This window comes from Opisthocomus hoazin, chromosome 4 (assembly GCF_030867145.1).
Source record: "Opisthocomus hoazin isolate bOpiHoa1 chromosome 4, bOpiHoa1.hap1, whole genome shotgun sequence".
NCBI lineage: Eukaryota > Metazoa > Chordata > Aves > Opisthocomiformes > Opisthocomidae > Opisthocomus > Opisthocomus hoazin.
Window position 1 is genome coordinate 4,472,750 of NC_134417.1, and position 27,671 is coordinate 4,500,420.

At 45.2% G+C, this 27,671-nt stretch overlaps 1 protein-coding gene across 1 annotated transcript; it reads right to left on the reverse strand.

Moving 5' to 3' along the window:
* Positions 1-26,210, reverse strand: PCCB (propionyl-CoA carboxylase subunit beta). The gene is made up of 15 exons (XM_075417666.1): positions 26,052-26,210; positions 24,268-24,387; positions 21,877-21,945; positions 19,874-19,930; positions 16,442-16,555; positions 15,318-15,428; positions 14,877-14,985; positions 13,796-13,916; positions 9,820-9,901; positions 7,635-7,758; positions 6,201-6,308; positions 2,885-2,985; positions 1,617-1,715; positions 1,302-1,395; positions 1-244 (listed from the first exon to the last, which is right to left on the reverse strand). Exons 1-15 carry the CDS (start codon positions 26,208-26,210, stop codon positions 123-125), a joined length of 1,590 nt encoding a protein of 529 aa, XP_075273781.1. The 3' UTR covers positions 1-122.
* Between the last annotated feature and the right edge of the window lie 1,461 nt (positions 26,211-27,671).

The window sequence follows — 27,671 nt, forward strand, 5'->3', positions numbered from 1 at the left end:
TTAAATGATATATCTACTATGATTTATTGATTAGCAAAATCAAAATGAAAAATACTAAACAGAGAGTATCTGTGTTCAGAATACGGCCACGTCTTCCAGCATGGCCAAGCCCCTCCTCACACTCACAGCGGGATATTAGCATGTTTCTTCCAGGGACTGGACTGTGCTTTACTGGCCAGCACATCTAGGTCATGGCAGATGCGCAGGCGGGTGCTCGAAGGTTGGATGATATCATCAACAAACCCTGTAAAAAAACCAAACACAAAAAAAAACCCCAGCCAACCATGAAGAGTTTGCCTCAGCCTTCTCTATCTAGGTTGTAATGTAAATTAGCAAAATCAAAACAGTATTTGAAATAAACAGTTAAATTACAAATTAACTTAGGAAAGTAAGTTACAACAGCCTGAAAAGGGAACAGCCAATAGTTTTTAAATTGGAAACATCTACTTTTTTAATTTTTGCAGAAGTTAACAAGCCAGAAAATGTTAAGGAGGGGGCTTTACACAAGCGAGTACCGCACCTATCACTGCCGAGCTGTAGACACAGCATCTCCTTCCATCTACTACCGTTAGTCTGGTTTAAAGGTTCGGAAGCACTGATGAGAAGAGACACCCTGTGACAGTGCAGGAGCCTGGTTTTTCTGGCTCAGGCAGCAGTAACAGAGAGTGTACTGCAAAGCCAGAGGGAGCGACACTGCACACAGTGGCCGTGGTGGAAAACAGCTTGGCTGTGTCTTCCTAGCTCTGTGGCAGTATTAACGGGACTTAAATGAAGCACAAAACCCATCAACGGTGTAAGTCAGCAGGAGTGGAAACAGGGAGCGCCGACTCAGGAGTCTACAGAACGGCCGCCCAGAGCACTGTTAATGCTTCAAAGCTAGAGTAAAATTCAGAAATAAGAACAGTTGAAAAGTTTACTCCAAAGAGTCCTGGGAACACCACTGAACTGAACCGGACTCTGCCCCTTTCATAAGGCCACTGCTCTGCAGCTAGGACTGTCAAACAGATCGTCAAAGCACCTGCACTTTTAAGGAGACGCTTTCCAGTATCTACAAAATTGAAAATACGCTTTTTGGTACAGTCCCCACATCTCACCAGTCTCCTTCCAACAGAGAATGTGTTTGGTGTCTGGCTGTGTTTTTCCTTCACAGGCACAAGCTATGGTTAAGCATCACCTTTCTGACTCAGATGCAAATGTCTTGCCAAAATAAATTGCACGTTAGCAAAAAGCTGGGTAGCTGCAAATTTTCCACATGCAATGGCAGACTCAAGCAAGGGGCACAATGTGGGAGATCACCGTACCTCTCACGGCTGCGGGAAAGGGGTTTGCAAACTTCTCCACGTATTCAGCCTCTGCGTTTGCCTCTTTTCCTCTGAAGATGATCTGGACGGCGCCCTAGAAAGATAAAGTCGGCAGGTTGGTGACAGGAGTGCAGCCCGCAGAGAGGAAAGCTGTCTGCTTGGCAGCCCCCTCCCCCCCACGGCACACCAACATGCGCTCAGGGAAGCCGCTCCAGGGAAAATCCCGGCTGTCTTCACCTTGCGAGGCCACCCCTGCGCCAGTGCGAAGCCGCTGACGGCTGCTGCACGCCCGTGCGAGCGTCAGCATGGATTTACCTTTGCACCCATCACCGCCACCTCCGCAGTAGGCCAGGCGTAATTTGCATCTCCTCTTAAATGCTTTGAACTCATCACGTCATAGGCACCCCCATAGGCCTGGAACATAAAACAAAGGGATTAATTTGTGTGGTGTGACCTCACAGCGGCAATAGCCTACATTCCTCCTGCAGCCTTTCAACGCCAAGGGGCATTGTATTTTACCTGCAAGAGAGCATCAGTGTCTCCGTTTTGCTACAAGAATGTCCTACGAGTGGAGGTCTCTTCAGCTAGAGCCACCAAAGAGCAAGGAAGGGGGCTGATGGAATCTGAAGACCGTTCTTGATGGCAGATAAAGAGGAATCGGCGTAGACCTGGAGCGCCAGGCCACGAGCTGCACCCTGCCTGTGCCCACAAACCAACCCGTCAGTGTGCTTCTGGCCAGGGACTGCAGCCCTCGGACTCTGCAGTGGTCCACTCTGGAACTGGACATGGTCCAGACAGCAGTGACAAAGAGGTACTGCACAACGGCAGCGCAAACTGCAGTAGGGTTGTTTCCAGGCATTACTGGAAACTACAGCAAGGCTGCACGCTTGGGAAGCAAAGGATGGTAATACTCAGAAGAATCAGAGAAGGCAAAGGGACAGAAAGAAGGAAAGTTCTTTCTTATTTTTGCTGTGGTGAGTCGAAAGCCTATCAGCAAAACAAAAAAAAAAGCTAAGCCTTTTAGCCTTAAGCTAAGCACAGAAGGTCCCTGGAGCTTATGGCGGCATGGTGTCAGGTACCTTAGAGAACAAGAGAAAGGAAGAAAATCAAGCAGACTGTAGCAAAAGTATAGGGAAGAAGAGAAACCATGCGAGCGTTAAACCTGCAAACAAAGCAGAAGAACGAGATAACCAGCACTGGCTTTGGAAAAGGAGGCTGGAGTGGCAAGAAAAGAGAAAGATCTGCCGTGTGCAGACAGCTGGCGTGTCCTCAGCCAGACCAGCTGGGTGACGGCGGCCGAATCCCTGACTGAAGGCATTCCAGGGAGGAAGCAGAGAGCAGCAACATGCGCTTGCAGAGGAGTGCAGAGACAAAAGGAACGAAGGAGCTGAGGTCACGTGCTGAGAATAGAAGAAGTGGCCTCTTGCGACCCGAGGTAAGAGGTGTTACCGGATGGGACAGACAGAGACGTGACAAAGACAGAAAGCAGAAGTGGGACAGATGGACGAAGCTTTGCGTAACTGAAGTTGCTACTAGCAAGAAGAGGAACTCTGACAGAACGTCATGGAGCTGCGCCAGCTTACCTTTCTGGTGATGATAGTAATTTTAGGCACCGTTGCTTCTGCAAAGGCAAACAGTAGTTTTGCACCATGGCGTATGATTCCACCGTACTCCTGAGCTGTACCTACAAGTGATAAACAATTTGTCTTACTCCAGGGAATTCACAAAAACCCCCATGTGCAGGTGGGCAGCTGTTACCATCCACTACCAGCAGCAAATCTAACAACAGCCAGAGCCAGGTCAACATCCAGGAGAAGGTAAGAGCCAGGCAATGTTCTTCATAAGATGCTGAGCAACCCTACGACAAACCTCTTGCCAAAAGCAGGATATATCTGTATGTAAGGTCACAGAACCAGAACACTCACCAGATGGTCTCTTCCTAGGAACAAAATACAGTTACATCACTTTTAAGACTACAAATGTGACCAGCAGTGAAAAACGCCACCTCGATTCACTTCCCCAGAAACCCACTCTTCCAAAACCCCTTTTTTCTAGGCCGTACTTAAAAGCTGCTTGGCTACCAGGATTTCAGAATTTCAGACCACTGGGTATAACTCTACAATCACTTTCTCACAGTTTATCTACCCCCTGACTTTTGCTTTCAGCACCTGAGATAACCTCTTGGAGTACTTCAGGATCTTTTTAATGGATGATTAATTTTTTTTAAATGTAAGATTTTTAAGTAAGAATTCTTCTGTGAGGTTTTTCTTTTACTAACTTAGTTGGTAGCCTGTTTGGTGGCTTGACTTTAGTGCTTCCCCTCAAGTGTAATTTGAGTGTCTAATGATTTATGCCTACACTTACAAATGTCTGTTCTCAAATGCCATTTCACTTTTGGTTCTTACATTTCCCTCCAGCCAGTGGGACTTGTGAAGCCTGCAGAACCTTCACAGCAGCAGCAATCAGAGCAGCCACAGCTTCTCGTCCCACGCAGCAGCCTGAACACCGCTGGGATGCTCAGCCTCCACCCAGAAGCTGGGGAGCACTCGCAGACCCTGTCACCTCGTCACAGCCACAGTTTCCAAGTCACACTCCAAACAGAGTAGCCAGTCACTTAAAATGCTTCAAGTGGTATTTGAACTATTCATGTTATTTGAACTACTTACAAATATCTGCAGGGTGGGTGTCAGGAGGATGGGGCCAAGCTCTTTTCAGTGGTGCCCAGCGACAGGACAAGGGGCAATGGGCACAAACTGAAGCAGAGGAAGCTCCAGCTGAACATGAGGAAGAACTTCTTCCCTCTGAGGGTGACAGAGCCCTGGCACAGGCTGCCCAGGGAGGTTGTGGAGTCTCCTTCTCTGGAGATATTCAAGACCCACCTGGACAAGGTCCTGTGCAGCCTGCTCTAGGTGACCCTGCTTCGGCAGGGGGGTTGGACTGGGTGACCCACAGAGGTCCCTTCCAACCCCCACCATTCTGTGATTCTGTGATACTTATGCTGTTTCTGGCCATAGATTGTCCCAGACTTGTCCTAACTATGTGTTTTTATCCAGCTGTAGGTTATGAATCCTTAAATGTCATCTCTGTGCACACCTACTGAATTGGGGGCTATTTAAAGTGTGGGGGTCACTAACACAGTGAGATGTTTTGTGCACCTCTGTGAGCCCCTGGAACAGATTCCTCCTCCTCCACTGAACAGGGAGATGAGGTGATCACCACCATCTGATTTTATTACTTAAACTGAAATTTCTAATGCTAATGTACTAATCTTGCTAAACTCCTTAAAATACAACAGTTTAGGATCGCTATCAGGCCTCGGATCTCCTCTCTTACCTTTCTCTGCTTTTACTTATCTTCCATTTATCTACCTTCCAACCAACATTCTGTTGTGCAACACTAAGTTACTGCTTTTGACTGGCTGTATGGAAACAGCCTTGTTCTTGGATCCTGAGCGCCTGCCCAAAGCTAGATTCTGCAGTGGCCCCTGAAGGCCAGAGGAGCCCCAAGGAGGGTGGTCTCTGGAGCAGGGGAGGGGGACGAGAAAGGTTCCGTTAATGCTGTCTGTATTGCCTCATTAATACAATGTATGTTGCATGTTTTAACATTAGAACTGGAATGTTGACAAGTGACGTTGTGATGCTTTGGTAACTGTAGGGGCCTTCAGCTAAACCTTGTTTTATGCAGCAGTTTTAATCTCACAGTCAACTGTAGGGCAGACTTACCACGTTTATCAGCGTAGCATTGACACTCCTCACACAACCTGCTTTCTAATAGGTCATTTTAACGTTAACTGCTCATATAGCCTATGCTGAAAAAAGTCTAATCTTGGACCCTTCCTTACTGATTCACCCAAAGCTTCTAAATCATGGGCATTTTTATCTGAAAAAAAAGCCTTGGAGCTTGAAGGAACCTAGGCTTTCAAAGACACGGGGGGGTGTATTATAGCTGAATCATTGGCAACCACGGACATACTTTTTTCCACCCCTGTAGCTCCATCCTTTTACAGATGTGGGCATCACGCACAGCAGATGAAGCTGGCGGGTGAGGCAGTTTCTCTTCTGCAGAGCCGCTCCCCAAAGCCCGGCCCGCGGCACGGCCCTGTACGTGCTCCGTAACTCCAGCGCCGAGCAGGTTTTGTTGGAAGGCATCATCACAGTGCCCTCATCTGCCGCTCCCTGCGCTGCTTTGAGCAGCAGCCTCCCTGCCCGCGGGAGAATCGGCAGTAGCCCTACCCGGGGGGCTCGGAAGCAGCATGTTGGACTGCTTCCCACCGCCGCTCAGGAGGCCACAGCCTTCACAGACCCTTCGGGTACCACACTATCCAGCACAGAGATACACGTATAAATAAAACAGCATCTAAAAAAACCAGCTGAGCCTATAAAGGGAATTGGGGTCTCATTATAATAAAGAAAACAGCGTAACTCCCACACCATTTATGAGGAGGGCAGCATCTCCAGGGAATGCAGTTTTCTCATGGCCAGGCCACAGTCACAGCTTTGCAGCTGTGCCGGGACTCCAGACAGCAGGGCACAGCTTTCCAGAGCGGGATACACCCACGCCGGGCATCCTAGCGTCTGTCGGACTGCTAAATACTGCAGCACTGACTTACAGCAGGAACGGGCCCTCTCCGCAGTGAAGCCCAGCAATGTGATCTCAGAACACACCAACAGCAACATCAGTGGCTTAGTTAGGCACTTACTTCATTTTTCTCCAATTTCTTGCATGTTTCAATATCCTTTTGTGATGATTACTGTACTTAGATCACAGAGTTTCTGTCCCAAAAAGTGGCATTTTAAAACCTGGATTATTTAAGTCTACTACAGTAAAGGTTGTCTTGCAGAGGTTTTAAAATGGATTTTTAACACCACCATCCTGCTGAAATATAATGGCAAGGCATACCTGGCAAAAATCCAGGAACATCCACAAAAGTTATCAGAGGTATGTTGAAAGCATCGCAGAAACGAACAAAGCGGGCTCCTTTCACAGAAGAATTTATGTCCAAGCACCCTAAAGTGTAAAGAAACAGGGCAAGGTGTTAACCATTCCACTGATCTGCTACTGGCAGTCATTCAGCACTCTTATTTTAGCTATATTGTCATCTTAAAACAAAAGCTTAGCTGCAGGTTATGTGGAAATAATCTGCCATGAAGTATTGCTGATCTTTCTATGTTCAACAGGCACTCATTTCATTTTTCTGACCACTGTGCATAGAGACTTTCTATGACAAAAAAAACAGCAATTTAAATTATATTCTTGTAATTTAAAGTATTACTCTGTAGTTTTCTCTTTACTGATATTTTTTCAGACCAGTCATATTGAAAGGCTAGAGAATTCTCCATTTAAATAAATAAATGAATAAATAAAAGGGCCACTAATATTTTGAGAAAGATCAGTATTTTTGGTAGACATGCTACAAAGTATTTATGTTCTGTTTCAGAATGTACTTTTTTTTCATCTATATATATTTTTTCATTATATTATATGCTATTACATTAAACCTAAACATATTTTGTATGAGAGTATCTATCTGAAACATTGAAAAAGTCTGTTAAAATTGAGAATACCAAACGAAGACTAAAGTAATGTTAAAACCTGCTGACTGTCTAGTATCTTGTAAAGATTATCAAAAGAATCGAACATCATACTGGGTCATCTGACTTTCCCAAACAAAAAGGCACAAACCTTAAGAACAAGGGGCGAAACAAAAAAGTCCTGATTAGAGAAAGTCACTTCAGAAATTACCTAGTTAGGAGAGAAAGCAAAATCCCTTGACAGTTAAAAACACAAGGATGACCTCAGCTATAGCTCCATCTTGTACCTTCGTCTCTCAATTATTAGAGGTCTCTTGACCTCTTGACCCCACACTCGTGTGTCTGAAAGCTTTGTGGTTTTCTAGCTACAGCCCAAAAAAGTTCCCCTGACCTACAGAAGTTTTGGGCGTGTTAATGCCGTGGCAGTACGTATGTCTTTTCCATATTATGCTTAACCCAGCCGATGGCAGGCTGCTGCCGTCCCCCCGCGTGTGTGCTCCCACCACTCCTCCTGCGCGGGACGCTGCGATCCTTAGCTACCCACGAGCAAGCTCACCATCGTGAGCCACTGGAGACATTCACTCTTTCACAGTTAATTTTAACACCTCATAGCTGCATTGCCATGAGTTTCGAGACAAAGAAAGTGGTGGAGAAACATAATGAGAATGAGTGGGGCACCACACACACCATGAACAGTCAATCTCGGAGCCGTCAGCCTTACCAAGTGTGGAAAAAAAAAAAAGACAGGAGACACAAACACTGTTAAAAACTCTCCCATGGGACTCACGCAGCCAGCTCTCACCTGATGCTACTTTGGGTTGGTTGCCCACGATCCCAACGGTTCGTCCGTTCATCCGGGCAAATCCAACAACAATGTTTCTGGCGTAGGAAGGCATGATCTCAAAGAATTCCCTTTCGTCAGCGATCTGCAAGAGTGAGAGTTAGGCAGAGCCCTTACGAGGACACGCACGTATATTTATATACACAGGCAAACACAAAGCCAGCTACGTTAGAAGTTTTAAAACATTTCAGAATTTCCAGAATTTAAAAAAAAAAAAAAGGCAGCAGGAAACCTTTTAGTCATGTTTGCAGCCTTCATTCCAGGACGTAACTAGTGCTGCACCTGTTATCAAAACTGCCCCTTAAGTATCCCATTGGAGAGCATCTTCATGGCATTTCCGCTGTAGTGAGCCTTTTTCCTAGCTTATAACAAATTAAAACTTCAAATCAGATGTTGAGAACGTCTTTCTCACAACTGAATTATTGGCAGACTGCACTTTTAAAGACCAATTTCCAGTGAGAGAAAGCCAACAGCACTTTCTGGAGCTCAGAAACTCTCCATGATACAATTAACATAGACTGATTCTGTGCAAGTTCAGAGCACTTGGTTATCGGTGGTGTTGGTCTCCCCCGAGCCACTGATGGTGCCCGCGGCAGGGCGCGCAGAAACACTTTCCTCTGCAGGCGAGGAACACGTGCGCTACGTCCAACACGATCTGGAACCGCGAACCCTGGGCAGCTGCGCTTCTCTCCAGGGCTGAAGTTCCAGCGTGCGCTCTGCAAAGTGACATCCGCTGGCGTATAAAGCGGGATCAAAATTCACACGTTCAAAAGAGATCACAATGATCCATGGAGCAGTAGCGACACCTACACATGGCTGCCTAGTGTTTCCCACTAGAATTCCTTGGTTTCAACTGTTTACGACAACTTTGCCTGTGCAGACTGCAGCGTGCCAGTCATTTCTGAGACTGAGGCAAGCGAAAAGTTGTGAAAAATCCAAGTATTATTAAAGTAGGTTTATTTCTTTCCTTAATACTTCTCAAAGTCTGCGGGAGGGTTTGGGGTTGGTTTTTTTTCCTAATTCACTTAAGAGGTTTTTTTTAAATGCCACCTTTTAACTTGGAACGGGAAGTACTGAAATTCAGAATGGAAGAATCTGGAGATTAAAAATATCCTGAGCTTGCTTTCTCCACTAACTGAGTCTAAACGCAGCCAGCTGCAAACCGGAAGGTGTTAGCTGAATGAGCGTCTGGGGAGAGAGAGTCAAATACAACAGCAAAAGGGAGAAATCTGTAAAGGTCCTACAAACACAGCTGAACTCTCGCCCATTTCTAGGCGCTGCCTGTGAAGTGGAGCTTCGTCACCCACCTCAGGACGCGGGGTCAGCTGCCACTCAACAGCCGAGTGGTAGAAGCAGTGGCTGCAAGTTTGAATAGTCAAAATTCGGACTCTCAGGGGGCTCTACAGGGGGCTGTAACAGTTTCATGTGACAAAACTTCTTATAATGGATTAAGTTGTTAAAACTGGAAAAGTGAAGTACTCAAAGTTAGGCAAAAGAATTACCTGCATTGCCTATGCTGCTTTAATAAAACCCCCATTATTTATACTTTGCAATACAAGCTTTCAGGTTTTTTTAAAAATAGGATGATGTTTCCATCCCTGCCACTCTCCCAAGAGATCTGCCTCACGTAATGAAACTTTAACATTGGAGTTTACAACCTTCTGAGTGCTTGACTTGTAATTAAAAAACAAAAAAATTCTTGTACTGTCTCGGAATAAATAGAGTAAATCTTTGAACGCACTCTATGTAGTTGATTACCTTTTGTAAAAAAATTACAGCACTCAAGACATTAATAACAAGGTGCAGGGAGGGAGCAAGTGACAGAACTCAAGACAAGGAGGGAGGAGATTTCGACCCCAGAGAGAAAACTGAATTACAGCACTTTTCATCTGTACAGTTATGCATGCAGCATAAGACGACGTATCCTGAACACAAATCTCAGGATTCCTTTCATCTGCTAAAATGTTTTTTTCCTGCAGTTTTTGATGTCCATTCATTCGTGGCTACTACAAGGACAAATATAGAAACTCGTGAAGACTAAAAAAATACATCTTCAGTGCCATTCTGTTGGTTTCTTTCAATTATTTAGACACAGAATCTAATATATCCGTATCAATCTCAAGAATGCGCACACGGGCAGACTTACGGAGTGTATGATATCCAGCATATCGTAGGCTTTTGTAGATTCAATTGGAACAACCGTGTCCAGCTCAGGAACCAAACGGTCACTGCAGAGAAGAAGTGTGATTAATAATATTTACAGATCAGATTAACACCAAGACAAAAAACTCCAGCAAACAATTCCACCTCTCCCGAGAATTCATGGAAGCTGCTGCTCAAACGCAGGAAAAGGAAACAGGCCTCTCCACCTCAGCCAGCTGCAGCTCGGGCCACCGAGCCCTCGTGCACCAGCGGGACAAAAGCCTGACCCATCTCGTCCCAAAGGAGACATCTCCTCTGCAGGCCCCTCTGCTGATGAAACCATCTCCTGGAAATGCCGTTTCTCCTCCTGGACTAAAGGAGCCAAACGCTATGCAGGCAGAGGATCGGCAGGAAAGTCGCGAGGCAGATGCTACCCACGGCAGTCTGCACGGGACACGGCAGGCAGTGGGACGCTGCGCTGGGGCACAAGTCAGCCATGGGGAAAAGGATTTGGCAGAACGAGGAGCAAGCAGCAGAAGCAGCAGAGCCTGCTCAGCCAGCGGCTCCAGTCCTTTCAGCCGCATGGGCAAAACGGTTTCTCCCAACGGCAGAGCAAGGTTTCCCGCCATACACCTGGATCTACCGCACCGTCACAGCGCCGACACCTTCCCTGCCCACGCTGTGCACTTGCAGTTTGGAGCACACTTAACTTTCCTCCGTCACCAAACAAGCCAAGATTCATGGGTGGGGAAGACACATCCGCCCTCAGCTTCTTCAGTTTAACGGCCGTGTTTGAAGAATCTTTACTGTTACTCCGCTTAACCCCACAGCGATGCGCTTCCTGGGGAGCTCTGCGTTTACCAAAACTGCTGCCTCCCTGTTGGCAGCCGACACTATTGGCCACCTCCATCTTCGATCACACTGGCTTCGTTAAGGACCTACAAATGCTAGCATGTGCTGGGTCTTTGGATTGATTTGATCCCAACAGGGCGGTGTCAATTTTTATGAGCCATCACTGAGAAGACTTCAGGGAGTATTGTATTTGTGCTATTCCATAAAAATACTCATCTGTATTTGTTATAAATGCTGTTTCTGTGGAGTTCTTATTGAATTACTGTTTTAACAGTGCTGTGATTTAGTACATTTAAAACAAGACAACACAAGACTCTAGACACCCAATTTAAAACTCAAGGAAGTGATCTGCAGTTTGTCAAAATCGTGCAAAAACTAATAATGCAAGCCCCAAGGCTGTCGCTGTGCTCCCTCACACTCACAGGACTAGGGAGGCACGACCCCTTGCCGACAGATACATCTATTAATAGAATAAAACTGACAGCAACACTTCAAGTATTTTTTCCACATGATTAAGAGCATTGCATGCAAATATTTCCATTAAATGATATAACAAAACCTTAATCTGATGAAAGCAACCAATTTTAACAGACTACACCCCAAGCTACAAAAGATTGTAAAACTTATTCTTGTCCATAGAGTAGATAGAAACATGCTCTAAGTTCTGTCCATTACCTGTGGTATCCCAAAGGATAAGAAAAGTGGAAAAATGAAATTATTACTCCCATAAATTCACAGTGCTGGAGAGCACTGAGGGAAATTATAACGGCATTAAAATGAATGACCACCATCAAAATGAAGAGATTACCCAGGACATCACAAGTTTCAAAACTTCCTTCAAATCATGACAGATAAGGGACATCTGGAGGTTGCTAGTAGAGTCGCTGGACTTAAGAGGTTGAGAACTGTGTTTCTTACAGATCCCAGTTACCAGGAAGGAACTGCTGCGCATCATCAAAGCAGTCATCTGCAGCCCATGATAGCCTGAGACACTCCCACCCAGACCGACGCTGGGTTTCGTTCAATAGAAAAGGGAAACGGTACTCTGTTACCAAGGATTGATAATAACCTCTCCCAGAAATGTGTATGCGTACTTCAGGCTTAGAGGAAACGGAATTTCTTTACAGTCAAAGACACATAAAGGCAAAATCACACCATACAATATATCAGATGCAATACACTAGACACCCCTCAAAGGCAGAGGACACATTCACCATGAGTCAGCTCGGTACTACAAGGAGCCTTCTAACTCTTTAGAACCCAGGCCACTGGCATCAAAAACCCCAACTGACAGAAGTTTGCAGCAACCAAGACCAACATTTTTCAACACCACAAAGCACCTACCTACCTAAAGGAAACCAACCAAACCAAACCAACCCCACCAGCTTCTCGACTTAATGGAGACAAAAGTATGTTACATTTAATTTGTATTATTCGTGCCAATTTTCTGTGGTGTGAAAATGATGCGGGAAGAAAGAAATTACTTCAGAGGAATGGGCTTTGACTGGAGCAGTGGTAAGGATCAAACACGTCAACTCAAAGCAAAAAGACTCTATTAAGAGGTCAGTATGTCCAGATGAAATAATACCAATGTAAGCATTAAGACCACAAATGAGAGAAATATTGGAGATGCTGCTATAAAACCAGACCAATTTAAAAAAACGATCTGTCTTCACATGTAGAAAGGCTACTAAATTGAAGTTCTTAGAACAGATTATTGAGCACTTATTATACTGTGATCTAATAATGTACCTGGTGCCACGTGAAAGATTGTCTCCCTTCAGCAAATTAAGAACTGATCTCTTACACATTAGTAGCTGCAACATAACTGACAGCTTCTCACAGGAAAATAAACTGCCTATTATAAGATACACTGATTAAAAAAATGGACTGTTTTTTCTATAATGAAATTAAAATATCACATTCAAGTCTATAGAGGGTAATTTTCCCAGTACAACTTGTTGAATGCTTAGAAAGAACATGATAACCTCAGAGATAATCCTCCAAATGTACCAAATAATAGAAGACATTTGCTTTGGTTTCTCACTATCAAACCAGGCCAGTCTTCCAGTTTAATAAACTCCTAAAGGTCAACACCTTTAAAAAAATTAGGACCAGTAACTAACTGACCCATTTGACCATTCTCTAAAAGCAACTGGCAAATTTATTCCTCTAATAGTGAGAAATGTATTTCAGGTACTGGAGCAGTGATTTGTAAAATGGATCCAAAAAAACCTCCCCAAACAAATTGTTTCAAAGACATTGCAGAGGACAGTCAAGCATGAAGAGAAGATAACCTTCCAGATTCGCACGTTAAAACCTTCGTGCGTGCAAGGACCACAAGACCTAGATCACACCCATCCATAAAACTGAAATGAACAAATTCAGGAGCAGCTCCCACACAGGAGAGGGTAGACAACCTCTCTGGGGTTCCCTACAGAAAGGGCTGAACTGGGGGTGCAGCTGAATCTCGGGTCAAAATGCTCTCCCTCCGCTGGAATCTCTGTCTTTAACACTGCTAACAAGGCTATCTACTCAAACACTCCCGTGCTGGCTCTCTGGCTGTCCCTCTATCTCTTGGAAAAATTCTCTGATAAAAGTCCAGACAGTTACCGTTGTTCTCCTCCTGAAATGACTCAAGTCCTTCCTTTGTTCTGTTGCCAACTACACAATGAGCCCAAGAGACAAGTACCCAACACATAAAACTTGCTGCCTGCTTTGCCTCCTTGTTGCTTCCCCACCTCTAACCTTAATGAATAGAACTAACCCAACAGACACGTAACTGACAAAGCAGGGCAAGTTCTCCCCATTTCTGTTCACTCTGCTATCTTCTGCCTCGCCTGCTTGTTTCAGGGGACTGTCACATCTGTACAGAGATTACTTTTCCCCATATTCTGTACACAGGCTGCATAACACTGCTTTCAGAAAATAAAAAAATTGAAGCTAACAGTGAGCATGTGTGTATGTGAACGTGCATGTTGAAACACCTCCCATATTCACACACTGCAGGGCAGATTTATCAGCCAAGATCCCAGATACAAAACACTCATCTCTCTACGGTCCTTGAGCCAGAGAAGCCATGAAATTCAGTGGTCAGAGACCACAGACCTCAGTCCGTCTCCTCTTACCTGGGATCGTGGCATTCACGGACTGGTGCTGGATCACGGTTGCTAAGAGGTAAATAATTAAAGAACTCTCGGAGATTAAGTAAAGCATCTATATCGTTCTCAAAGGCTCTGTGTGCAACTCCTGGAAAGACACAGTTAAGCAGTTGTTGAAGTTATTTTGCAAAGTTTCATTTTCAGGTATGTACCAATAAAGATACAAAGAAGTAACAGCAAGAATTTTTAAGCCTAGCTACTAACAATCCAGAGTTTTAAGCCACCAAATTTGAACAGCTAAAAATATCTAGAAAATGTGCAGCTGTATCAGACTTCCTAATTAAGAGGTCTGGACTGTTGATCTCATATTTAAAATAACGTAAACTGGTTTATCAGCTATGACAGACCTAGCTGGATCTCAGCCTTCTGGAATTCAATCCAGGATACTGCGCTGCACTCAAGCTTTGGACACAAGTTCTTTTATAAAGGCTGGATCTGAGCAGCATCTCTGTGTGTGGTTTTGGTGCATCATCAGTTCAGTTTAGACAGAATTTCAGATCCCATAGTCCTTCTGAGCCTCAAGAAGATTCATAAGTCAACAAGTTTTTCCAGAGGAGAGGAAAAAAAAACCCAAACAAACAAAAGAAAAGGCACTTCATCTCACATTGCCACTCAGTTTACAGTTAAGAAGTTCAATCAGTCATGTTAGTAAGCAAACAAGGGATTGTTAAGAATCTTTCAACCCATGCAAATTTATGGACAACAAACAAAAAACCTCAGACCACCCCAAGCCTGCTTTGCTAAGCCCTGCCCTCTGACAATCTTCCCACTTCTAGAATCTTTTGTGGATTTACTATTTTCTCTTCCAAATTCCATAACTCTCCCACACTCCCATTTTTCCTATTTTGTTTCCCATTACTAAAAAGGACCGGCAAGAGAGCCTTACACAGAGTGAGAGCCTGTGCTTAAGGAGGGTTTTATCACTTAGACTCAAGTGACACTCAGGAGTACAAAAATCTGCATTAGACAATCAGCTGTTTAGCCAGAACAACCATGTCATTTACTTTAAAGAATGGTTAGTACATTAATTGAACAATCCAGCTCTCACCAGATACAGCAGTGTGTGTCTTCGCACCCCCAAGCTGCTCTTGGGTGACATCTTCGTTGGTAACAGACTTAACTACATCTGGGCCAGTGATGAACAGATACGATGTATCCTGGGGGAGGGAAAAAAGCAAAAACACACAGTAAATGCCAGACCCAAGCTGAAAAAGCACCTAAGGAAAAACCACAGTCTTAAGAGACTTTCCCCACAATAAGCAAACAGTAGAATACGGGCAAATTTCTTTAAAATTCTTCATTCATTATATTAAAAATCCACAGAAAATGCAACTATCCACATTTTTGGGGGGGAAAGTTATTCTTGACTTTTCATTAAAAATAACCTTTATCCAAAGCAGGAGAACATCTCAAAAAAAGCCTTCATGTGGGGTCAGTTTGTGTCTGATCAACATTACCAGCAGCAGGTTGGTATATACTCCACCCTTACCTTCACCATGAATGTGAAATCAGTTAAAGCAGGCGAATACACAGCTCCACCAGCACAAGGACCCATAATGAGGGAGATCTGAGGAACTACGCCAGAACACAGAACATTTCTCTGTAAAAGAAAAAAAGAGACATCTAGTTTTACCAAAAAAACTGCATCCTTAAGTCTGTGCACAGATTCTGCAAGAATTCACAAACAGGAAAGGACGGCTTGCTTTATTTACTGGGAGACAAATATCTGGAGAGAACGTCTTGATGCAAACAGACCCAAAATAATTTTGTTCCTACTGTTTTGCTTCTTTCTGTCCCCATACAATTGATTTCATACACCATGCAATGACTGCAAAGGAAGATGGAATGTGCAACCTCCACAGATGCTGCAGAGGCAAAAACTTCACTGAGCCTGGAGTGGGAAGAAGTGTACGTATCTGAAATTTGAACATATAGGTACACTATCGCTCAGAGGTAGAAGTAAGCTTTACTAACCAACTATGGCAAATATTCTTTTAAATTCAGATTCCTGCGCCAGCTTGAGTTTTACACAATGGTGAACTACTGCTGTCCACCAACACGGATGGCATGTTGTCCACACAAAATGTTTACATTGCTCACCGCTCAACTGGATTACAGTGACTTCTGTAACTGTTCAACTGCATCATCCCAGATTGCACTAATCCAAAAGACTGTCAGCATCTGACTAACTTGTCATCCCACCTGCTCGCATTCCTACTGAAAGCACAATCATCAGTTTATGTTTTGTGTACTTACTTGAAAACTGTGTGGTTTGGTAGGCATAGAAAATAATGTCACTTCAGTGAAAAAGTTATCTGTAGCATATCTTTGGATTTTCATTGGATCCCAGTGTTCTACAGGGCTCAGCATTACTCGTTTAACACATGGATAAATGGAACTAAGAGGCACAGTAATTTGCCCAAAGTCAATGCAAGAATCAAGAGGACAGTCCAGGTCTCATAAGCCCTCATATATACTGCTTTATCCACCAGGTAACACTGGCTGAAATAGGATGATGATAATCTAAAAGTTTACTTACAAGCACAAACTTAAGAAAGATTTTGTCCATCTTTGTGGATGCCAAGCTTCCTGGTCCTCCAGCAGCTTACTTACCAAAAATATATCTGCGTAGCCTGCCAAGGACTCCACTCCCTCCTGAATACGGGCTCCTCCAGAGTCATTCAGCCCAATCACGGGTGCTCCAACCATGGCAGCTTGATCCATGACCTGGTGATGAACACACACTCCCTCATTATTGATCTAGCTAAGCTAAAATCCCAAAGCAACCAACCCCCAAAATGTGTACATCCCCTAGAAAAAAAAAATCGGTACGTGCCAGAATTTGAACTGCCTACATTGCTCTCAGCTTCTCCTTTATTTGTATCAGCTATCACAGCCACTAACTGCTTACTGAGGTATCATTTTTGACTCTTCAGACTGGAGGCTAAAAGATACACATTTAATCCCTCTCACGACCTTTAATATTAATCTGCCTTACCAGCTGTGCATCTCCATACTCGCACTGCGTTATCCAAACCCCGTGCTAAGTGACACAATCACAGGAGTTCGGACCGGGGAGGCCCAGTCTATCTCTGTTCACAAGAGTCTCAACTGCACCTTAAGCACTCCCTCATACACGTCTCCTCTGATCTTAAACGTTTATTGCAGTGGCGACTGTGTAATCTCCCTAAGCAGTATATTCTAATGCTTGATTATCCTTCTTAGAGGTTCTTTGAGAAGACTAAACTAAATCTTCTTCCCGAAAATTTAGAAAGATTACTTCTTTCTTGATATATAGTAGACAGGGACAGCAATTAACTCCTACTTTGCCTGCGCCTTCATAAACACTTAACGTACTTCAACCTTCCCTTCGGTCTTCTTTCCCTTCATGTTTCTAGACCAAGCACCATCAATTCAGTCATGCTGTTCTTTGCACATCCCATTTTCTACATCTCTGATCATTTTAGTTACTTGCCTCAAGGTCGCATGCAATACTCCAACAGAGGCTTAAGTGGGAGGACTGAATTCCTTACAAAAAATAACCCTTATTAGATCCCAGTGAAATATTTGCCATTTTTATAACACTACAGCACAGGCATGTTATGTTAAGATCTGCTTTAGCTTCTAAATAATTTTCTGTAAAACTACACATTGTCAGTCAGTCCCCATTTTGAATTTCGAAGTTGCTTTTCCCTGCCTGGCATTAGCCCTTTCAATCGTTGTTAAAAAACTGTATCTTATTACAGATAATATTTAACTTACTAAGATTTTTAAAACTTCAGCCCTGTCTTTCAGAGTGCTTGCAGCATCAACTTTGAATTTTGTCTTGCCTAGAAACGCAGTAACCATTCTCGGTTCCATTCAAATGAACAGTATCTTAGCAGTACCAAGACTACAGCCTAAACACCAGTCGGTGATAGCCACCTCTCCGTAGTTCTAAAGCTTATTCCTGCTTGCAGTCATTCAGTGTAAAACAGCGGTTCTTCACGCTTTGTGCCTGGGTGTCCATGGAAAAGCTGAAATATCGCTGTGGCAGACACACGGATACAATCTCACATTTAAAAAGCATCTGTGTGGATTGCAAACAGAGGCTCTGTGAGCCACGAGTGACCTCACTTGCTTATGTGAACGTTACACAAGGCATTATCAAATGTCTTAATAAAAATCATTGAGTTGACATTTCTTCCTAGAAAGCCTGTTACCCTACCAGGACAGGTTAGTGAAGCAAGTTCACTGACACATTTTGATGTTTCCCAGGGCCTTGTATACAGAATAATTATTTATTTCAAGGTTTTTCCGGACACTGAAGTTCTTCCTAAAACACACATCAATATGCACATTCAGGCTACTGAAAATGTGTTCATATATTACGACCAGATATTTTTTTGCCTTGCCAGTATTTGTAGGTAACATTTCAGGATTCATTCTCAAAAACACTTTTCTTCATCTCATGGACTCAACAGTTGTTGTGAAATACATCACAGATGCACACATAGGCTTTGAAGTCCTCCTCACCACAAGTGGGCAGATACTACTCTCGAAAGAGCCACATTGAACCTCTGCTGCCTCAGGGAAACCATTACAGGTACTTAATGTGGGCTGAAAGACCACAAGGCTCTTCTGCAAAAGCAACAGGCAATGTATAGCCCAGACCTACCTGGCTTGGAGCTTTGCTGCAAGACGCCAAATATTGCTGCCTCTCTGCAACTCCAGGAAAAAGTCCCAAATGGGAAACGATTACCACCAAAGGGGCAGATCTCCAGGGAAGTCTAGCTAAGGGAGAGCAACTTCATTTCCACGTTCCATGGCATTTTACACCCTTTAAGCCACCACTAAGCTTTGCAGGAGCCAAGACTGTCTCTCAGATCAGATTTCTACTTCCCAGAACTCAGCCCAATAAGAACAACTAAGAGAAGTTGTTCACATGACTCAGCCAGCCTTTTTTGAGCTCGCCACTGCCCAGGCTGCAGCCTCAAAGACTCTGAGCCCCAAAGGAATTAATGCATCCAAAGCCTTCAAACTCTGCAGGCCACCACTGACATCGATGCCAACCAAGACCAGAACCAACCAGGAAGGACCAACATTTTTTTCTAGTTCTGCTACCAGCGTTCTCCCTGCATCTTTAGAAGTAAGAGATCAAAAAACCAGCAGAAAGCATCCCAGTACCAGGACTTCAGTACCACTACATCTCTCCCCAACACAAAGAGACACTGCAAAGCTTCAATGTGAAAGGGTAATATCAAGTCTTTCCCAATATTAAGACTTGGTAAAGCCAAGTAGTAGTTATCCAGCCCAAAGTCTTTGTGTTTTCTAGTTTTATACCTTCTCACTGCTGAGGAGCCTATGCCAAAAAGTAGTTTTGGAGAGAAAAGGAGAAAAGGCCTTGCGCACCAAAAACCTTGTTTCTGATTCCACAGCAAGAAAATTCAGGAAGCTTTCACCAGCCCACACCACTGAACACTCATGCAAGAAAAAGTTTTGTCCTCCCCACCCCTGGGATTCAAACACCAGCTTTTCCAGCGAGACAAGCGGACAAATGAGAATAAACAGCCACAAGTGCCTGATAACAGAAGCTCTGAGTATCAAGCTGACCTCCAAGTTATAAAACTGTTTATCTTCACATTGTTTACTTGTTACATTTGCTTTTTATAAATATTACACACTTTCACATAGCACTGTTTATAGTCAAGTCATCTCACATTTCTCCAGTAGACAACAGCTAGTTAATTTACGTTTGTACTTTGCCAGTCTCTCTTGTCTTTTGCAGCACAGCACAAAAGGCAACTTAATACACAGTTTGTTTAAATTACTTGGAAAAGCTCTCCCATACTTGAAAAGCTTCCAAAGGGTACCTCTCTGCTCACCTGTGCTTTAACATCTTAACTGCCATGAGGAGACAGGTGTTTACAGGTTACCATGACATATGCCACAATCCACCACAGTCAGTCATGAATAATTTTTTCCAAAGTTATTAACACAACAGATCGGGGGAAAAAAAAAGGATGCTGACAATTTTTTGTTTTATTTTCTCCTGTGAAGCATTACCTTGCAGATCTTCTGGGCATGAGCGCCAGATAAACTGCCTCCAAATACAGTAAAATCCTGGAGGGAAAACAAATTTTCAGATTAGGGAAAGAATCACTTCAGTAAGATGTGGCACATAAACGATATAATCCTAAAACGCTCTATATTTGGTATGCTGCTCCAAAACACCCCGACTCCCTTACTGCAGCCTACAGATCAATCCTGTTCAATCCAAGCCTCCTCCATAAGCAGAAGGATCTTCTGCACTCATTTGCTATGTTTTGGATTCTGTGTTAAAATGATTCTATGTTATGTGGATTCTATGTTAAAATCACAAACTTACTATGTCTCATTTGCCTTTTTTTTTTTTTTTCTTCACAGAACCATTCTCTCTTTCTACAAAGGTATGTTCCTTTTTTGTGGACATTATCAGTACTGGAGCAGTCTGGAGAAACTTCACCTGTGAGGAGAGCCTCACTGCAATGGGCAGCAGCACGATATGCCTGCAAACAGGCAGAAATCAAAAACTGAAAATACACCATTGTTCTATACTCATGAGTTATGCTCCAAGAGTTGACTGTTCTTTCATGGGTGCTGCAGGGACTATGTCAGCCAAAACTGACTGCTTGTGCTACCCCTGGGGCCGAGCAGTAAGATCTTGAACAAGCATTGACACCTACTGGCACCAACAGAGCCCAGAGCCAAATTCTGGTGAGTTTCTCTGACGGATTCCCACCACGTCTTACTCTCAAAGAAGCCCTAAAAGCTGCGTGGACAGAGAACAGCATGACTGTGACCAGTAGTTGGATGAAACAGGGAGGAACATCGCAGGTGGCAGCTCGACTTGGAGGGCAAAAAGGTCTTTAAATATATATATATATATATATATATATATAAAAAGAGGTGTATCATGAAGGGGCACATTTAAATTCTTTTAATATAAAAATCGCCCTCTACTTGTGTTCTTCTAAAATGAAGGTCTGTGTTTGGCTCCTATCTTATGTTCACGCCCACACAACAACATCGTTCCTTGGAAGAACTACATATCCAAGACAAAAAAGGCAGGGTGTACGATTTGCTCCAAGGTCACACAGCAACAATCATTTTGGCCATGACAGCAAATTGAACAAAGGCTGCTTTGTGGCCCAGAACAGAGCAGCAGTCACCAACAATCTGAAACACAGCCTTTCTTCCACTGTGTTAAGACTAACCAAGACAAATCTCCAGCTATGGTGTGTCCTCTAAAATATTTTTATTTTACCATTAGAAGCTAATTTTAACATAAAAAGTGTATTTTATGTACCTATTTATACACTACCTATCACAACCCCTTCACCTAATCAGAGAGCTCGAAGCTGAGAAACAATTCAAGGTTGCTCAAGTGCCGTCTATCACGAATTCCACTCATTGCAACTCTAGTTGACGTCTCCAGCAGACAACCCCCATCTTGCAGCTCGAAATCCAGAAGATGGTTCTCAGAACTCGTATAGTCCCCACTGACACTCATGGGTCTCCACACACTGGCAGGAGCTCAGGCACACACATCCAACTGCACAGACAGAGTCAAAGCTTGCAATTGCTTTAAGCACACAGCGCTCAGTGACTTCTCCATTAATTCACTTCTTGGTTATCAAAAACATGGTTTGGGGGCATTCCTCCAGTCTCTCAGCATATCAACACGCAATGATGTTGCACCAAAATAAAAACAGATTGTTTTTTCAAAACATTCCAATATTGCACCAAAGTAAAAAGAGATTGTTCTTTCAAAACATTCCCACTGGCTCTGTATTCAGCACTCGTTTCACCTCACCCTTGTCCACAACTGCACCTCATGCCCAACAAAGTTTCTAGAAATGCTTTCTCGCTTTTTCTTGTCTGCAGGTGTCCTGTTTCCTCCAAGGATGTTATGTCTATCTTCTGCTTATTGGTAAAAGGTAAACATGTACTACATGGCCACACTGAACTACTGTGAATTTATTTGGAAGTATAAGTTCACGCTATTTCAAAAACAAGTAAAACCATACCTGACTGAAAACATAAGCTAGTCTCCCATTAATCCGTCCACGGCCAGTCACCACACTGTCTCCAGGATACTGCATTAGAAAGCAAACAAATTAAAAATAATAATTAAAAAAAATCAAAGCAACAATGATGTCCACTAAAAACCTCACAAACTTATATTGAGTACTAAGTCAAAGCATAGACTGATTCTCCGAGAGGACCGGGCTTTCGTGTTTGGCAGTGGAGGCTCCACAAAGATCTCCCCCAGCCCTGGAAAGGAAAATGGGACGCAATGCCACATATTAGTTGTGCATTAGTGCAAAGATTAGTGAATTTGGTGGTTTCCCCTCAAAATTCAGCACATCTGGAGCTAAGACAAATCATGTCCTGAGAGACAGGATGTACCTTTTATTAGGATCAGCTCATGTTTTTGAAAGAATGGGCACAGCACACAAACTTTTCTTGTGGTGTTCACACAGGTAAAAAAACAACCCTGCAAAGGTCAAAAAATATAATTACAGTCACCCCAGATACTTCAACTTGACCTGTCCCATTTTTCAGCCTGTAAATAAGGGAACAGCAAAGAGCTGGAAGAGGAAATGGAGCCTGTGAATCTTTACATCTGGTTATCTATGTTGTCTCACTTTTTAGTAAAGGAAATATACAGAAGTCTTTCAAGACAACAGTAGAAAAGGAACTTCACTGGGCTGTGATAAAGGAATTTCAGGCACTTAAATGCTTTGTGCTGTTTGGGGGCGGGGAGGAAAAAAAAAAAAAAGAAAAAACACAAGTACACTGTGCACTCTAAGGGCCATTTATTCTGAAGGTGATCTGTTCTGAGGAAGGCTATACCAGGCTGGGGACCTTTCTTGGGCTGCACAGGCAGCACCACTACCAACTCTTGGCACAGAACAGCAGGAAACACACCTGTAGTTCCAGCCACTGTCTCATACAGACGACTCCTAAAAGCCCAAGCAGCCTGTAGAGCTCCTGGATGTGAGTCAAGTCTCACTCTACCTTCAGAAAGTTCCAGGAACTCGGGGAAATTCACTGCTAAACTAATATTCCAGCTCACTGGCCACAGTCAGGTCACCTGTTGTGAAACTGTACTCTGTGAACAAAATCTGCAGCTCACTGAAAGGTGAATTCTGAAGGACAAGGAAAAAATTAACCCGCCTGTCACTCTCAGGAGTTTGATGCTCCTCATTTCTTCAGAAACAGCAATTTGTTAACAACGCTGTGAGATGCAGCACTGAATAGCATGATGCAAGGCAACACAGCAGTTATTTCAGTTTGCTTGTGGAACGGAGTACAAAATTACTTAGAGAAGAAAAGATGTTTGCCTCTACACTCACTGAGATGGGAGAAGGTCTAGCATGACGTCCTTCCCAGCACCAAGTCCTACCAGTCTCCTGGCTACTACAACAAAAACAAATCCTTCACCTTTGTCGGTTTCCAATGCCCCAGCTGCTCATGGTGGAAACCTGCTGATCCCTCCCTCATCCACAGGGTGCAGCCCTGCAACTTGAAGGACTGAAAACTGATGAACGGATTTAGTAATCGCAAAACCAAAGCTGTAGCCATTGTGCGCAGCATGGGGCAGTGGCACATACGGAGCAGCTTCTCACCACACCCAAACCACAATACTCCACAGCAAACAGGGCCTTTTGCTACTGGCACATTCACACTGAACAGCCACAACTGCACTAGCCACCCACACATCCTAGCACGTTCATTGGTCCTTTCTGTATTAAATCACAACAAAATACTTTTCCCATGTAGTGACTTATCAGGTAGCTGTGTTACGGTGAGAGACTTTGGGGAGCCACAGATTCTCCCTCTATATGATGAACCTCATGTACCATGTTGGTTTAGGATACATGACCATGTATCTGAAAACTGCGTAAGCAAGCAGACTGCAGCTTGCTAACAGACCAGTAGAAATGCTTGAATTTCCAAACAGATCAGAGTTCAAGGCCCTAAAGGATTTTTTGACTCTATAGTTTAGCAGATATAAATATGGATCCTGTAACTCTAATGTTACCTGTAGGGAGGCAGAAGTATCTACCCGTATTTGCTCTTCATATCTGACTTGACTGACACAGTTGTAACAACAAAACTCTGCAGCTCTCCTCTATTCTTTAAAATACAAATCTAAGACAATATCCGGGGAGGTATTTGAACCAAACAGATGACCTTAGAAAAATGGTATCAAGTTTAGATAATGGAAAAGTAAACCATGTAAGCTGTTCAATAGAAACTAAGAGTAATAAAAGGAAATTGGCAAAACAAAACAAAAAAATAAACAAAATAAATACAAGAAATTACACGTGAACAGAAGAGCCTATTTTCAACCAGCTGGCTGGCTAAACAGCAGAGGACAAAGAAACAAGAGTTACATAAAATAAAAATACCTTGTTCTTATCAGAGTCCATCCCAAAGTCAGAACATCTGTGTTCCACAAACATGTCATATTCATCAAAACTGTTGGGGTCCAACAGCAGCAGAATTCGTTCTCTTGCTGTCAGCTTTCCCTGAAATGGAGCAAGCAACAATTCACACAGCCATCAGGTGGTTCCGGCGCTGTTTACTGACCACCAGCAGATGTAGTTTAATCAAACATAGCCTCACTTGATCTGCTACATTTGGCCCACTAAGCAACCACATGCCCCCATAGCTGGAAACAGCCTATATAGCGATGATCCTCCTTAAAAACAAACATAATGCAAGCCAGACTTCGATAAGAAGGCTGACTATTGGAGCAGCACTACCACAAGACAAAGGAAACAATCTCAGAGCCTTTTCAACAAGATATAATAGCATCACAGCTATTTTTGCCTACACATTTAAATGCCACTATTAAGGCCTTTGTTCTATTCTTAAACACGGAATCCTTCCACAGCTAAACCAGTCCTTACCAACAGTTCAAGGCTCAATTCGCCACGCTCGATATTTGACCACAGCAAACGAGAAGAAAAAAGGAAATATAACAGCCTGCAGGGATTTACTGACAAAGTCCTTTTGTTCTTTTTCTGTTGGCAACTGGTATAGGTATGGGGTATGGGCCAAGAATGTAATCAATTGACCAGATACACGTTGTCCCTTGCTCAGTACTAATGATGCCATGCAGTAATAAACGATTGCAAAGTTCTTTCTAACTTAACCTTCAAAAGAAATGTGTTCTTTCCAACCCAGGTAAGCATGTCTACAAAGGTCAGGGCACCTGGATTGTCTTCTTTAGGGGATAGTGTGACCCTACCTCATCATGTTCAAAACACAGTTCAGCTTCTCTGCAAAACTTCTGACCGGTGGGTCAAAAAGTTCGTCAACATCAACAAATGCAGGAAAGATGAATGTAAGCCATAGATTTAAGTTATATAAAACACGGTGTAAGATGTTTGAGGCCCCTAGACATACAGTGACACTTGCGTATCGGTATGTCAGTGTCCTAAACGTAACTCGGTGAGCCTGCAACGCCTTTCAGATGTTGTGTAACTGCAGGAGGGAAACCGCTGATGGGCGATCACTCACATCGTCCTCAAGTGAACAGCTCTGGCTACCTCCTTGCTGCCTACAAGCCTTCCTGGTACCGCTAGGTCCTTGCACTAAACTGAAAAGACGTCCCAGCAAGAAACAATAAACGGAAAGAGGAAAACTATGTTGCCACCCCGCTCCGCATTGCCTAAACTCTGAACAACAGAGGTAAGAGACTAAAAATCCAGCTGTTGCCATCCTTCCCGTTCGTCTTTCCCACTCTTCCGGCTCTCTGCTCTCACCTCTCAGCAGACGGGCGTAGGTGCCGCACTGGCTGGCGCGCCTCCGAGCCCCGCGAAGCGTTAGGCAACCTAGAACTTGCCATCACACGACAGACAGAAGTCGCGACTTCCGTCTAGGCTGCCCCTCGCAGCCGGGCACCGCAGCCAGTCTCGGCGACAAGGGCGATGCAAACCCGCTACTCTCTCTCCCGCCCGCAGCACCGGGTAACGCGGTGTTTCACGCCGCTCTCCCGAGAGGGCCCCCGCAGCCGAATGGCAAAGGCGCCCCGGGGTAGCAGCGCGCCCGCCGGGGCCGCGCCCCGCAGACAGCGAGTCCCTCGCCGGAACCTGGGGGTCGCCGCGCCCGCCCGTCCCGTCCCCGCCCCGTTGCGGGACCCCGCCGCGGGGGCAGCGGGGTCGGGGCTCCCCTCCCCGCCGCTCACCCGCCGGTGCTGCGCGTCGACGCGGCCCTGCCCGCCGCCCAGCAGCGCGGCCCGCCGCTTCTCCTCGATGCGCTCGGCCACCGAGGGCGCGGGGCCCCCCGAGGCGGCCCGCCACAGCCGCGCGCCCGCCGCCCGCCGCGCCGCGCGCAGCGCCGCCATCTCGCGAGCCAGGCGGCGGCAACGGCGCGTGCGCGCGGGCGGCGGGCCTGGCGCCGGGCCCCGGGTGCCTGCCGCCGCCGCCTCCTCCTCCTCCTCCCGCGCCCGGGCGGCCCGGCCCCGCAGCAGCGCCGGGGGAGCGCGGGAGGACGGAGCACGGCCCCGCGGGTACCGCACGGGCGAGGCCGGAGAGGAGCCCCCGCGAAGGGACACTGTGGGGTTACGCAGCGCGTGTAACAGCGCGGTTTGGGAGGGCCCTCGGGCTCCGGCCGAACGCGTACGCGTTTTCACAGCGCTTCGCCGGTCGCATGGCGGGAGCCTGCAAGGGCAGAGGCTGGCACAGCTCTCCCAGTGCCCGGTCCGGCGCTTGGCTGGCCTCACCGGGGACCTCACTCCCCTCCCAGCCGCTGTTCAGCAGCAGTCTGCCCTGTTTCCCTGCAGGACAGCTGTCTCTTGTCCGCTGACTGCACGGCGGTGAAGAGAGGTTGGGGAGGAGACGGACAGGCTCTTCAGTACCAGAAAACAGCTATTATGGGCATCCCTAAAGTGTTCCCTTCTCCAGGCTAACAAAGATAAAGGCCAGTCCCTCAGCCTCTCCTCCTGGGGCAAGAGCTCCAGCCCCTCACCATCCTGCTATCCCTCCTCACCATGATGTCCCAACCTGGACACAGCTGTACAGTAAGAGACCCTGTCAAAAACCTTGCCCAAGTCAAGGTAGATGACAGCCACTGCTCTTGCCTCATCCACAGAACGAGTCACCTCATCATCAGTAGGCACTGAGGTTGGTCACACATGATTTACCCTTGGTTAATCTATGCTGACTGTTCCCAGTCACCTTCTCCTTCACGTGCCCAAAAAAGGCATCCAAGAAGACTTGCTCCACACTTTTCCTCAGAGACCAAACGGAGGGTGACTGCCTTACAGCCCCCCAGATCATCCTCCCCACTTTTTGTAGGTGGGTGCAACACCCGCCTTTCCCCAGCCATCAGGGATCTCCCCTGATCCGCACGACCTTTCAAAGATGATAGTGACCTTGCTACGACCCCTGCCAGCTCTCTCCGCAGACTTGGGTCATCCTGCCTGGTGCCCCACACTGTACGTGTCCAACTTTCTCAGTAACTGCCGACTCAGTTGTCCTCCACTACCGGTAGCCCCTCTCCTTGAACCCTGCCTCTAGGCACAAAGGCCTGGGGAGATCTTGTCAGCGAAGACCAAGACAGGGCAGGCACTGAGTAGCTCAGCCCACCGCCCACCCAGCACGTGGCTGTTTCAGCCTGTACGGTGTCCAGCCCCCAGCCGGAGTAACTGCAAGCTGTTAGCTGCATTCTTGCCTGTCTGCGAGACAGCTGCTCCTCTGCAGCAGCTAAACAGGCCCTTGGCACTCCCCAGTCAGGCTCAGTCAGTCAAAAACCAGGAAGCGTAGGTTCTCCCCCGTGGTGAAATCGCGCAAGTACGAAACAGACA

Bases quoted from the DNA above. Each gene is read 5' to 3' on its own strand.
- PCCB (XM_075417666.1), bottom strand. From the start codon at position 26,210: ATGGCGGCGCTGCGCGCGGCGCGGCGGGCGGCGGGCGCGCGGCTGTGG. The intron at 15,429-16,441 runs GTAAGTAAGCTG...TTTCTTTTACAG, and splicing joins GCTACGCAGATATATTTTTG to AGAAATGTTCTGTGTTCTGG. The intron at 1,716-2,884 runs GTAAGCTGGCGC...TTTATGTTCCAG, and splicing joins TTACTATCATCACCAGAAAG to GCCTATGGGGGTGCCTATGA.